The sequence below is a fragment of the Varanus komodoensis genome, unplaced genomic scaffold (assembly GCF_004798865.1).
Source record: "Varanus komodoensis strain SLA01 unplaced genomic scaffold, ASM479886v1 scaffold51, whole genome shotgun sequence".
Lineage (NCBI taxonomy): Eukaryota > Metazoa > Chordata > Lepidosauria > Squamata > Varanidae > Varanus > Varanus komodoensis.
In genome coordinates this window covers 6065423-6079278 of record NW_025336100.1, presented here as the reverse complement: position 1 = coordinate 6079278, position 13856 = coordinate 6065423, and the positions used below count along the sequence as shown (strand labels likewise).

The window sequence follows — 13856 nt, the reverse complement described above, 5'->3', positions numbered from 1 at the left end:
AAAAAGTTAACTTTGCCTGGCCTTAGAGGTTGGAGGTGGATAGAAATACTTCAGTATGGTGACTTTATGATGTAAACCCTGGAAACAGTTTCATATAAGCACTTTTTAAAAAAATGTAGAGATATTCGATTGGATTAGAAAGACCACCGAGGAGGAGGAGATTATGAGAACCTCTGCACTAAAAACTCTGAGACATTCAGTATCAGAGACTTCTCTCTAAAGCTCTGGCTCTGTTCACCCCGAACAAACCAGCCAAAACTACTAAATTAATTCAAACACTTAGCAAAATTTATTAGAGTTGCTTGTCATGTTAAAAAAATAGTTTACTTTTCATGAGTGAGGTCTATTTAAGCTCTTTTTCCACCAACCAGCAGTAGATCCAGAAAGCAATGCCTGTAAAAAGATAAGGGCCTACCTTCTTTGTAGCTAAATAACAGGATTGGCTTAGGCTCACACCACCTTATCAATCAGAAACTATGGTTTGAAAAGGCCTCCCCACCATCCTATATTCTCGATTAATAGAGTCTGGCTAGATTTATAGAATCTATTAATCTGTGGTACTGAAGGCAAACCGTGCTTGTGAGTAGATCAAGCAGTTAGAGAAACTGGAAGCAGGCGTACACAGGAATTTGAGGGAGGGGCTTCTGTGGCTTATTGCCCTTCTGCAGCTTATTTCTCTCCTGCAAGACTAACAGAATATATTAAGCAAAGCAAGCCAATTTAATGCATAATATGTTCAGGTCACAATACTTAAATGAAATTAAAAACTAGGGAAAACAATCAGTGTCTGCAGGTGAATCACAGAATAGACAGTTTTGCTTTAAACTCATGCTTAACCATGCCTTAAGTGTTACTTAATACAAGCCTCATACGTAATGTCTCTGTTGTGTACTGAAGTTTAAACGTTTTAACTACCAGTCTGCAGAAAAGGCTCGCTAAAGGGAGCTCAAGTCCTGGTGCTTCTGTGCCCATAAGAGAGGAATCAGGTTCATGCTAAACCTGTGACTATTGTTTTATAGATTAATTTCTATCAGATAGGTTAGGTCAATATGGAGAACATGGCAGGGTGAAGGCTTGAAAGGGAGTTATGGCAATAGCTGATCCTCATGAATGGACAGCTTATTTATTTTCTACTCGCTCAAGAAACTTAGTTGTGCAACAAAGGGTTTCAAAGGTTAACACTATCAGTAACTACTCCCTCCGTGCCAAAAACAAAACCTTGAAGATAAATTACTGGCAGAAACAGCCTCTAGGCCACACAACTCTTAAGTGGTAATACGCCCCTCCCTGGCATCCTTTGTGAAGTTAGTAAAGTTGGCTCTTCAACTGTTGCAGGACACCAATGACAATCTCTCGTAGAGTCTGTGAAGGAAAAAAAAAGTGAGCTCACAACAGACTGGCTTAAGGGGTGGGATAAGGGGTTCTGCTGGTATTAAGCCACTAAACTTTTAATTTCAGGCCACTTGCTATGACAATGTTTAACCTCTTAAAGGGAAACATGCATATCTTTTTCCTTACAGGAAATGAGACATCTGATCTGTTCACCTATAATTTACTGGTATTCAAATGCCCTGTACTTTGATAGTATCCTGAGAATCTGAAAGCTTTTAAAGTACAGGATGGCAAAGAAATGCTTGAAGTAGTTGAACAAACATGAATAGGGTCCCCTAATAATGGCTGGGGGGGAACAATTTCTGTGAATAATTTCCTTCATCACACCTCCAATTCCTTCCCAAAGAGTTGCATAATTCAAACACTCACATCTTTATTTGAATAAAATTGTAACTTTAGGTAGTCTTGCTTACCTAAAGCTAAATTTAGACTTTTTGATAAGAGAATGGAAAGTTAATCTCACCACAAAGTGTTCATGAGGATTTAAAATTCCCAGGCAAATAAAGGCTTTGAACCCAACACTATAAATGATACAAAAGTGCACCAAGAGAGCATTCCAAAATCAGGCTGCCATCACAGAAAAGGCCAATGTTTTGTACATGTAAGTGCACTTCTCTTATAGGAGGGATAAAGAAAAAGTCCTCCTTTGATGATTTTACTATACAAGCATGGGAGGGTACTCACTTGGGATATTTGGGTCCCAGGCTGTTTAGGACTTTAAAGGTAGGCATCAATACCTTGAATTGGCTCAGTAGAAAACAGGAGCCAATGCACCTCCTTCAGAACTGGATGTAATATGGCTCCACCTAGCCTAACCAACAAAAATTCTAGCAGCCAAATTCTGTACTAGTAGGAGCTTGTGAACAGTTTAAGGGCAAGCCTGCATAATTCAACCAGGAGGTTAACAAAAAAGCATGGATCACTGTACCAAAGATTTCTGGGCAGGAAAGGAAATAATGAACCACCTGGACTTGATAAAAGGTGCTTAGAGCCACCAGGTCCACATGGATTTTCAAGTGACAACTGTAAGAGTAAAGAATTTACTGACAGACTTAGGAGGAAAGTGCATAATTATGATACTGTGGAATATAAGGAAATCTCAAGGTCCCTTTTTCTTTATAGCCATCATCAGTTTCCTTCTGAAAACAAAGAGCACTGAATCCAGGAAAGGTGCCTATTTGTTACTTGTAGTTGTCGGTCACATGCTTGCAAGTTGTAGAATTACCTGTGGCTTACAGTGTTCCTCTATCCACCTGAAGACACAGGCTGAGAGCTCTTGAAAGTTTGTCACAGAGATGGAGGCATTGAAAGACTGGAACAAAGAGTCCATGATGCTCTGAAAAACGTTGAACTTCACCTGGTCAGAGACTTGGTTCTTTACTTCATTAGGATTATCCTGGTGAGCTTTGACAATCTGTTCATAATTTCTGAAACATGTAAATGCTAGTAAGCTTAGGAGAAAGCACATGGCAGAACAATTGGTTCTCAAAAGAAGGTTGGGAGGGTTTATAATAACGTGGAATGTTACGTAAATTACTTTTCTATTCCACCCATTAACCAAAGCTCTTTGGGGCAGTTTACAAAATACACATTAGTAAAACATGCTATAAAAACAGCTAAGTTTAAACTGAATAGTTATCAAAGACAGATAAAGATCCTGTTCTCAGAAACACAGTCTAACTTGTTCAGATAAGAAGTAAGTTTCCTCCCTTGTGAATATTTTGGGGATGGCTACTAATGAAGCCTGGTTTCTGCATGTATGTACACACATGGACTTACATTTTCATGATTTTCAATGCCATCACATCTTTCCGCAGTGTGGAGACCTCTTCCTCTTGCTTCTTCTTTTCCTTGTGCAAGAACTGAATATAATCAATGGCTAGGGAGAAAAAAGGATAACCATTTAGAAGCAATTGCATAAAGTCTTCTGAAAACCCAGTGCCTACCATCTAACAATGTGATGTGTTGCTCAGTCAACCTTACCGAAGTTATGGGGCGAGTTCCCTCTACAAATAAGCTGTGCAGTGTAGATTGCTTTGTTTGTACAACAACCCACAGTGAGTCCAACAGATGACTAGGTTCATTGTAGGCTGTCTGCCACCCTCTTTCCCCATGGTCCTCCCACAGTGTATCCTATGAATATGCGTAGCAATTCTCCTTTCCTCACTGTAATTGCAACCCCTTTTGTAGCCACCTGACCTTTTCCACCTTTGCTTTCAGAGAAAACTTTTTCTAGCTTCTTAAGTGATTGCCCAGGTGACACACTGGAATAGCAGTCCCTGTTTCACCGCTTTTTTTGGCACCAGAAATGTACACAAAGGTGTGGGAAAGTTCAAAGTTCTGCAAGAGTACAATTACAACTTCCCAAAATGCAAAGCCTTACCTGGTTAATGCCCTGGTAAATACCTAATAAGCAGGGACTATCCATGGACATTGACAAAGTCCATGCTTTCACTTGACAGCTGTCAAACACTGAACTGCCAAGCACAAAGGAAAGCTGCAAGCAGATCTTTCCTTGCAAATGGGAGCAGTGACTACACCACTCATTTTACAGGAAGCTCCTTTAGGTTTTAAGTTTGGATCTGAAATTTCTCAGTGTCTTTCACCTTCTCCACACTCAGGAAAATGGAAAAATTCAGCCCACCTCATTCACAGGAGTATTTACTTTTAAAACATTTTTGACAGAGACATATACAGCCATGAAATGTCAATATGCCCTTGTCAAGACTGTTTTAAAAGGAGGCCTTGCTTTTGGCAGCTGTCCAAAACAAGCATTCCCATGAATAGGGTAGCCTGCCCTCCTATATGTCAAAATATAAAGGAATATATAAAATGTAATGGAAATATAGAGATATAGCTGCCACCCTCAAGATTTATTTGTGGCTTTCCTATGTGCTCAACAACTAGCTGTTTGAAAGCTGACAAGTGAGAGCAAAGCTCATGCTTACCAACATGTTGGCCAAGCTCGATCAATTTTGGGTAGTTGGAGTTGTGCACTTGCACTACCAACCAAAGTAAATGGAAAAGCTACTGAAAATATATTTGCATGTTTCTGGTGCAACCCTCCCCCCAGCTCCAAAAAAAGAGGTAAAGAACTAGTGACTGCCACTCCAGTTGGGTTCTTTGGAAGGCTGTCACTTTAGGGATCTTGAAAAGTTGCTTCTGCAAAGGGGAAACATGGAGGAAAACTATGGCTACCACAAAAGGGATTGCAATCACGGGGAAAGCAAGCCAGTTATGGTTCCTCCAAAGTACTGGTAGGGCACTTAGCAAAGTAGCTTGCAATGGCCTGGACAAGCTCAGAAGAAGAGCAGAAATGACTCATTCACTGATTCCTTGGACCCTGGATGGGATCAGTGTGCTGGCTTCAGAAGACATGCCAATTCAACTAAGGTCTAACAATCCTTAGAACAAGCCATGGGTTTTCACAGTAGCTTGATTAGGAAAAACAGGCCATCCAGCAGGAACCAGCACAGGTTTGCACTGTGGGCTAGTTACCCACAGTGGATTGTTGCATTGTGCAAATCCAGCCACAGTCTCTCTCGTTCTCTAGAATGCAGAACTTAAAGCCCTGAAACCAAATCCAGTCCACTGGTGTTCCCAGAAGGCCACACCCCTTTCTACCAAGTACCATTTGTTTGATGGTTTCCCTGCTGTTGCGCATTTCTTTATTGTTCTAAAGGGTTTAAATGCTTCTCAGTGAATGGCAATACAAACTTTGAGCTAAAATATGCTTGTATTCTTTCTTCTTTTAGCCCTGCCCCAATACTTCACCAACTATTTGAATGCAGGCCCCAGGAGTTTCTACAAAATAGAATTCATCCCTTGGATTGAAAGAGGTTTTGCACTGCTACTCTAAGAGAAGAGAATAGAGCTAGGCTCACTTGAGGCACTAACAACAGTAAGAAGGGTTCTAATCTGAAAATGGAAATAGAGCAGAAACTGAAACAAGTTTCAAAACTTCTGGGATAAGTAAGATATATGTTAATGCGACATGGATATAAGGATGAGAGATCAACAACCAAAGGAACAGAGATGCTTCCCCACTCCACTCACTCTTCTGCAGCACAATCGCTTTGCTTAACTTCTGGGAGCCAATTGAGAAATCTTGCTGCTGACATGTAGGTACAATTGCTTGCAAGTCATCATATCCTTTCTGTGAGAGAGGCAGAGCAATATTAAACTCATACAGCAAGGCTAGACCGCATAACAAAAAGAAAAAAAGCAACAAAACCAAACCAACTTGTCTTTCTCCCTTTGCTGTTATTCCAGTCAGGGACCCATGCAAACACAAGGGACAGGATAGGCCTGCAGCTAATCCCAAGTTCTTACCTTAATAGCATCCCTCCGTTTCTGTTCAGCCTGTGTGTGGGCACGGCGGCGGCGGTCCTTGTATGTTTCTTTGTAGCTTTCCTGCTGGTAGTCGGAGTCTTCATCATCTATGGAGAAAAAAATGAATTGTTAATAGGACAAGGAAGCTGGTAGGGGCCTAGAGAAAGGCTTTATGAGGGCTCCCAGAAGCTTCCAAACCAGAGGATTTACTAATGTTCACGTAAATGAGAGAACAATGTGTGACATATTAAAGAACTACCATTTGATGCTCAACAGCACCAGTGAACCTCAGCTTCCTTTGCCAAAATAAAAGGGAGCAAACCCTTTTATGGGCCTCTGTCATCACTTTCATGGCTGTCTCACTGTCTCCATCATCACACTTTTGTGGGCCACTGGGAAGGACGGATGAGCAGTTACTGCTGGCATCTTACACAATCAAGACTGGCTGAATTAACTTGATGCCCTAAAGGGCAGTGCTTTCCTCTCTCTTTCTACATCATTGTTTCCACCTGAAATCCCTTAAGACAAAGCCTGCTGTGTGTGTTATCCTAAATAATGCCTCAAACAGGCTTTGCTCACTGAACAACTGGGAGAAAAGTGACAGTTTCATTGAGAAGGAAGTCAGTGAGCTATACCTGTATTTGGTACTGAAGAGGCACTGGTAGAGCCAATGCTGTTAGCTCTTGATACAATGCTCCCCCTTTTCCTGCTTTCCACGAAGAGTGCTGGAAGATAAACACCAAAGTATAGCTGAAGGTGTATACTTTAAAAAAGTTACTCCTTGATATATTTTATCCACCCTTCTGTAATTGCAGATATAGTGATTAAAGTTACAGTGGAGTTTTTCCTCCTCATTCAAAGCGCGATTAAAACTTTACTGACTGCTTTATAGATAAAGGGGCTATTCTACATTAATGCAAGAGAGTAATCTTTTATACATGATAAGTTTTCTATGCACAGCAGTAAATGGAACCAAAATGCTACAAATTAGGTCACCGCATCCATCATCCTTCCCTCCTTTGCCTGCAGTGTGACTTCATGCAGTTCAAGTAAAGAGATGTGACACTGTCCCTCACCTACACTTAGAATGCGTAAAGTTGTGCTAATTCATCAAATGCCTCAGATTCATTTGGCTGCCTCTGGAACACAACATGAAGATCTTGTACCTCTTGATTCCTATGTATGCCAAATAACTCAGAAGAAAAAAGTGGTGCCAAATTTTCCTTTTTATCCAAGATGTGTGGATCCATAGCATAAAACCACCATGGAAGTAATAGTACCTACTAAAACGCATGGGCCAAGAAAAGTCAGAAGCAACAACCAGGAATATTTAGTGTGAAGGTAAACAATCTAAAAAAGTCCTAAGAATGGAGAGCTATCAGGTACTTACCAGGATCCAGTCCGCTGTCACTAAAAGTTGAGTCAACCTGCTTTGTTGAGTTAAAAGGAGAAAGGAAAAAAATAAGACAACATTCCCACCAGATATATGCTAAGGACTCACTTGAACTGTGGTTGTTCTGAGCAGTCTTTCCCAAGTATATACAGAACTGGACTACATGCCTCTACATTGAGTGCACTAAGAGTTCTGTTCAACAAATACACTGTGACTTCTTATGGTATAAAACTAAGTCAAGATATTGCTTCCTGTCAAAAGAACAAAACCGTATCTTTCCTCAGCTGCTGGCTAGACATGTTTTTGTGATGTCTAAACTATTGATAGACATGATTTTTGCACCACAGTGAATTAATGTCCTCTAGATTTGCCCTTTTAAAAATAGGTGAAGAGAACCAATGGGTAATGCGAGGAGGGCAGCTCCTCAAACAGTTCACCAGGCCACATACATTGTGCTCTAGTAAAGGGATATGGCAAGAAGCAATGGAATGTCACATTGACAGTAATAACGTATGGCCTCAGAATATAAAGCAAACAGTTCTCCCTTGCCTCCAGAAAGCAAACAAGCATATATATTCCATGGCTTCGGGAAAACATCCCAGAATATCTAGTTAAACTCCAGTACACTGTGGAGTTTGGCCTTTGGGAGCTTGGAGAGCTGTTGCCAGTCAAAATAGGCAATAGTAATATAGATGGATCAGTGGTCAAGGCAGTGATATATTCATGTCTAGCTGCCACGCAGTTCTCAAATACTCAGTTTCAACAGTATTGATGTCTGAGGGAAGAATAACATCTATTTTATGGAGCTTGTCTCAGTGCTGGGCTATTCTAGCTGACAGAAATTTCAAATGGGATAGATAAGTGGGACCTACAACAAACTTACATCAAATCACCATTTTCTGAGAGAAATATTTGTGTTGCAGCTATGCAGAAACAAAGCTTGGTGGTGGCAGAAGAAAATGTTTTTCCTATTCCTATGGTGTTCTCATACTTTGCTATATAGCACAAGGGGAATAAAGCTGCCTGTCATAATCCTGAGCATTTAACTACTATATTGGCAGGGGTGGGGGAGTTTTGGAGAATGGGAAAGTTAAAAATCTAGGCGGTGTGGCTCAGTGCTAGAGCACATACCTTGCACATAGAAGGTCCTGAGTTCAGTCTCTGGCATCTACAGGTAGGGTTGGAAAAATATGTCTTGAAAACTTAGAGAGCCACTGCCAGTCAGTGTCAACAGTACTGGGCTAGATGGACAAATGGTTTGACTTGATATAAAGCTGTTTTCTATGTTCCTAACAGAGCAGAGCCTTAGCAATAAATGTGATGATACAGTTATTTGTACTTGGGCTTCACTGGGTTGGCTAAAGGTCAGTGGTAGAGTATATGTTTTGTATGCAAAACATTCTAGGTTTAATCCCTGGCATCTCCAGGCAGAGCTGGAAAGAAATGCCTGGAGTCAGTGCCCATTCTGTATGTCAATTTCTTTACATGGCAGGGAGGAAGGCATGGCAGAAGTGCCATTGGGAAGGGAAAAGGAATGATGAGAGCTATGGGGAGGCAGAAGCAGTAAGGGTGGGGAGAAAGGAAAAGGAGAGGTGGAAAAATCAAAAGGTGATGAGAAGACCCCTCTCTCCCAAAAAAGAGAAGCCTCCAGGGAGATGGGATGGAGAGAGAACAGATAATACCAAGGGAAAAGGAGTCCATAGGAAAAAAAAGAGAAACCTTCCTACAGGTCCTTGAATTTAGATAAAATTATCTTGCCTTGGAAATAAACAAACAAAACAAACAAAAGATGAAAGTGAAGCTATTGTACTTTGGGCACATAATAAGAAACAAGGATTTCCTAGGGAAGGTAATAATGCTAGAGAAATCAAAGGAAGAAGATGGAGAAGATGAAAAACAAGATGGATGGATTCCAGAAAGGAAGCCACACTGCTGAGTTTACAAATATTTTGGAGGGTATTCATTCATGGAGTTGCCATATGTCAAGGACAAGTTGATTGCACATAACCACCCTAAGCTAACCTTGAGCAAAATCACTACTGCCTTTCCCAATCAGTATGACTTCCTCCCCCTTTCCCAGTCTAGATTACATACTCTGACACTTCTTTTCAGCATTTAGTCTCTCTTAAAATGTTTAAGAGAAGTAGGTTCAAAACAATGTCTCATAACAAAGATGAAGTTTCATTTTAGCCATCCAAAGATCAATCAATTACTTTAAAACATGATGAGACCATATTCATGACCATTTATTTGCTGCATTTCTTGGGAGTGAAAAATGGATTGCTTCTGTTTGCCCATCTCCACTTCTCTTTCATTCTGGGCCCTTTGCGATGATGCACAAAACCAGTAAGGGCCACAAATCGTTTCTGGCTAACTTCTTGACCATTTAGCAAGTGAAAGCTGCAAGCGGACTTTCAAGAGAGGCACCTTATTCTAGCACTATGATAGAGGAGAAGGGGGTGCCAAGTGCAGGAGCAGGAGAAGCATTTCTTTACCAGATTTAAGACAGTAAGGGTCATCATTACAAGTAAGTTAGTTCAAGCAAGAAATCTGAAAGTGAGACCCAAATTTAACTTTTTTAACAAGCTACTCTAACCTGTCTCCCTTGCTAGACTTAGGACTAATTCGACAAAACGAAAGGTTCCTGGAGCTAGGACTGCCCTGAATATGACTCCCATCCTAACTACTTCGAGAAGGCATTTTTTCATATGCTCAAAAGGACCTTCCTAATACCTGCACATACTTTCGGCCCAATAGGACACTAAAACATTTCCTAGATCTGGCACATAACTTTGACACCTGATTCCACCCTCTGCCTTCTCTTTGTCCTCCCAGTTTCACTCACTTTTACTCCCCAAGGTTTTTCCGGAGAAACGTTTAGTGACTCCGCCATCTTTCCCCTCCTCCGGACAATGCACGTGTCCCCCTGACATCAACCAATCAGGACCGGGAAAACAATACCAGGAAGAGGCTATTCGGGTCGCAAGGGTTGCTGGGAAATGTAGTTTGGTTGGGGTGTTTTTCTTAGGCTAGCTCTGAATTCTTTGTTTACCCACAGAACAAATTTGCTTCCATCCCATTGTCTAAATAAATTCCTCCCGGGTTGCAAGTAAAAAAGTCATTTTACTGGCTTAAAATAGAGAAATTCATGATTTGCAGTAAACAGTTATAGATTTACTGTAGTTGTGCGTGTCCACCCCATAAATAATGGTGTTGGCAAAGACAAGAGTTTGTGCACTTTCTAACTCAATGTTTAACTTTACCTAAATTCTATGGCAAATGAGGGCCATTAACCATATATTACAGGTTGGAAAAAGCTGTAAGTAGGAGTTGCTTATGACAACCCTGCAGTGTAATTCATTCTGAAAATGGCAGAGTGACAGGCTGAGGCTGAGAAAGTGGTTTATCAGAACCACTAAAACAATACTTCATTGTATTATTCCCCCTATTATAGGTTGGAGGTTAATCTGAAGTTGAATTACTCTTGTAATTGTCCAGTATTGCTATCGCACTGGAGGATGTGCAGTGATGTCAGGCTGAAAATAGCATATTACCATAGATGATGATCATAGGTCAGAGCTGGAACTAACACTATTCCAGGTTTCCAGCCCAAAGTCCTCATACAAAACACTCTTCAGGCTGCAACAATGATATGCTGACTTAATTTACTCCCACCCCTTGATCACCTTTCCAGCCCAACCTGGTGCAAAACTGAATACAGAAAACTTCCCTCCACTGACTGTCAGATTAAAAAATTTACATTTGTACAAAATATTAGGAACATCTCTTTGCTGGTACCTTTTCTCTTTTAGGGTGGAGGAGACAGAACACGCAGCTGCTGCTCAGTCACAGCTACATTTAAATCTTGGATTTCCCCATCAGTTCCTATGGAGACTTCCTATAAAGCCCTGCATGATTAGGACCACAATACCTGTCGGAGCACCTCTTCCAACCTCAGTCTACCTGAACACTACGTTCAACCTGTGGGGCCTTCCTCTGAGTGCCACCCCCACAAGAGACTAGGAGGGTGGCAACAAGGAGGAAGGCAGTCTCTGTAGTGGCCCCTCTTCTTTGAAACAACCTCCTAGCTGCAGCCCACCACCTGCCTTTCAACACTAGGTCTGCAGAGGACTTTAAAGACCTCCTTGGTTATCCAGGGGCCTGAGGGAATTGTCTTGATGATTCTTTCTGTCGGGACTTTTTATTGCATTTTAACTGTATTTTTCAGGTATTTAACATTAATTTCAAATTCTGTTGTTGTACATTATTTGTTTTGTATTCTGTTGTTTTGTTTAATATGTTGTTATGAGCTGCCCAGAGAGCTTTGGCTACAGGGTAGTACAGAAATGAAATAAATAATGAGGGAATCCCTCTCTTCCAGTCAGAGGGAGGGAAAAAAGATAAACTGAAATCAGAAACCTGTTCATTGCTGTATTCTAATTTACAGTACTACAGATTATGGAAGTGAACCCCCCCCACTCTTCTATGATTTCATACTGAGTAATTCCTAGAGAAAGTGCCTGGGAGTGTTCTTAGATGTGCAGAAGCCTTGGACCTGGTCAGAGGTACCATGCAAATCTTACAGAACAGCTTGCCAAGCTTGAATATCTGACTCTCGCCTCCCAAGTTTGCACTGAACTCCACAATGAGCAGGGTATCACACAACAAAGACACTGAAGTGAAGAGGTCGGAGCACCTGTGTTGTGCCTTTTTGCACAGGAGGAGGAAATTATGCACACCCCCAATAATATGTCAGTGTTTTCCACACTAGTGTGCTTTTGCAATGCCATAGAAGGACTGATGGGAAACTTTCTCTGGCCTTTCCTTTGCCCCACCTCTTGGCATTATGTCTCTTCTTCAGGGACAACCTCTGGCAAACTGCTGAGTTCTGTGATCTCATAAGGCTGGGTAGATGGTAGAGTGACTCACTGTTACCTTGTTCCAAGTGCAGCCAGCTAGCCATAATAAACCTTGGTGGTAGAGGGAGACTGAATAACATGTTTTTCCTATACCCATGCTTTACTATTTGCTTTCACAAGGGGAACCAAGCTGCCTGCCAGAGGCCTCAGCATTAAATATTATATGGAGAGAGTGTGTGTGTAAGAGAGAGTGTTCTGGAGAATGGGAAAGGTAAAAATCTAGGGACTGTGGCTCAGTGATGGGACACATATTTTGCATGCAGAAGGTGCCAAGTTTACTTCATGGCATCTACAGGTAGGCTGGAAAAATCTGCCCCTGCCACCCAGTGTCCAAAATATATTTTTTTATTATTATAACATTTCTATGCCGCCCCTTGCCGAAACCTCGGGGCGGCTTACAACATGATAAAATACATTGAAATACAATAGTACATAATAAATTACCATTAAATACAAAAATACAAAAAATACATTGATTTACAAATATAAAATTAAAATTATCAGTATAAAATAAAAATATAGGAGGAGAAAGAGAAGGAAGAAGAAGTTGCCCTGGCCAGATCATATGTTTTAACAATTGAAATGATGTTTAAATAAAAAGGTCTTTACCTGGCGCCGAAAAACCAAATACTGGGCTACATAGACCAGTGGTCTGACTTGATATAACGCAGTTTACCAGGTTCTTCATAAATAAATATGGGATGATGAACTTACATGTACTTAGATGTCATTGGGCTGGCTGCAGTTCAATGGTATAGTACATGTTTACCATGGGTGACTCCCATGTCCAATACCTTGTATGTCCAGGTAGAGCTGAAAAAAATACCTGGAGTAGCCGCCCATCTCCTTATCTGCAAACTTCCATACTGCAGAGGTAATCCTGGTGGCAGGCAGAAGTGGCAGTGGGAGGGAACAACAGGGGTGAGAGTTACTAGGGGAGGCAAAGGCACTGCATGAGGAGAAAGAAAAAGGAAAGGTAGAAAAAAATCCTGAGTGAGGGAGAAGGGAAAAATCCCCTCCAAAAGACAGACTTAAGTGGAATGGAGTGGGAAGAGAAGAGATAATATTGAGGGCAAGAGGTATCAGGGGAAAAGAGAGAGAGAGAGAGATGCCTATCTTGTTGGGCTCTGGCAACACAATTTTACCCAACGGGGTGACAGCTTGAGGGAACCCAGACTCACGACCAATTAAGAGTCTGGAGATGAGACTATGAGCAAAGAATTAGCTTTATTCCCGTGCACTGTGAAGCAAAGCGGGGGTGGGGGGGGGGGGGCATGGCCAATACAGTGTTTCAATAATTATCCCTTAAAACATGCACTATATACTCTACGTAAGCAACAGATCATCTAATATGCATTTGATATATCGATACCCATCCCCCCGCTGCTTAGTTCAGAGTCTTTTCTTCTTCCAAGGACTGGCCATCCCTCATGTCCATTTCTTATTTCCTTGTAATTCACACACAGTCTACTCCTTACAATTAGCAAAACATTCTGCAACTTTTATGGCAGTACTAACCGGTTCTCACTACCCCTCTTTGTTAGATTAAGGACATTTTGGCTTGCTAGCTGCGGGTAACACAAAGTTTATCTTGTTCTCATAGCCCCCCTCCCATCCAAGACAGGAAGTCCAATTTGGCAGCTGTATTCCAATTGCCTATAATATATTCCCAGAATATATTAGGTAATGGCCAAGTTCAGCAACACCTACAATCCTGGAAATGTTATGTACACCCCTGGACTCATTTTGAACAAAAACTCTACTGCTTTTTCCATTCATCTGATCAATTTGAGTTCTTCTCCTTTTCCCAGTTGAGATTA

At 41.2% G+C, this 13856-nt stretch overlaps 1 protein-coding gene across 6 annotated transcripts; it reads right to left on the bottom strand.

The window, feature by feature from the left end:
* Window positions 1-266: 266 nt before the first annotated feature.
* Window positions 267-10029, bottom strand: MLX (MAX dimerization protein MLX). Of its 6 annotated transcripts, none has more exons than XM_044447344.1 (8): window positions 9963-10029; window positions 7115-7154; window positions 6360-6449; window positions 5725-5831; window positions 5449-5548; window positions 3172-3271; window positions 2618-2819; window positions 267-1362 (listed from the first exon to the last, which is right to left on the bottom strand). In XM_044447344.1, exons 1-8 carry the CDS (start codon window positions 10008-10010, stop codon window positions 1306-1308), a joined length of 744 nt encoding a protein of 247 aa, XP_044303279.1. In that variant the 5' UTR covers window positions 10011-10029; the 3' UTR covers window positions 267-1305. The 6 variants fall into 6 exon arrangements, with proteins under 6 accessions (XP_044303279.1, XP_044303280.1, XP_044303281.1 ...); XM_044447345.1 differs by having other exon boundaries at window positions 7115-7151; XM_044447346.1 differs by lacking the exon at window positions 9963-10029 and adding an exon at window positions 8249-9911.
* Between the last annotated feature and the right edge of the window lie 3827 nt (window positions 10030-13856).

Bases quoted from the DNA above. Each gene is read 5' to 3' on its own strand.
- MLX (XM_044447344.1), bottom strand. From the start codon at position 10,010: ATGGCGGAGTCACTAAACGTTTCTCCGGAAAAACCTTGGGGAGTAAAA. The intron at 7,155-9,962 runs GTGAGTGAAACT...AACTCAACAAAG, and splicing joins AAAAACCTTGGGGAGTAAAA to CAGGTTGACTCAACTTTTAG. The intron at 2,820-3,171 runs GTAAGTCCATGT...TACATGTTTCAG, and splicing joins GCATTGAAAATCATGAAAAT to AAATTATGAACAGATTGTCA.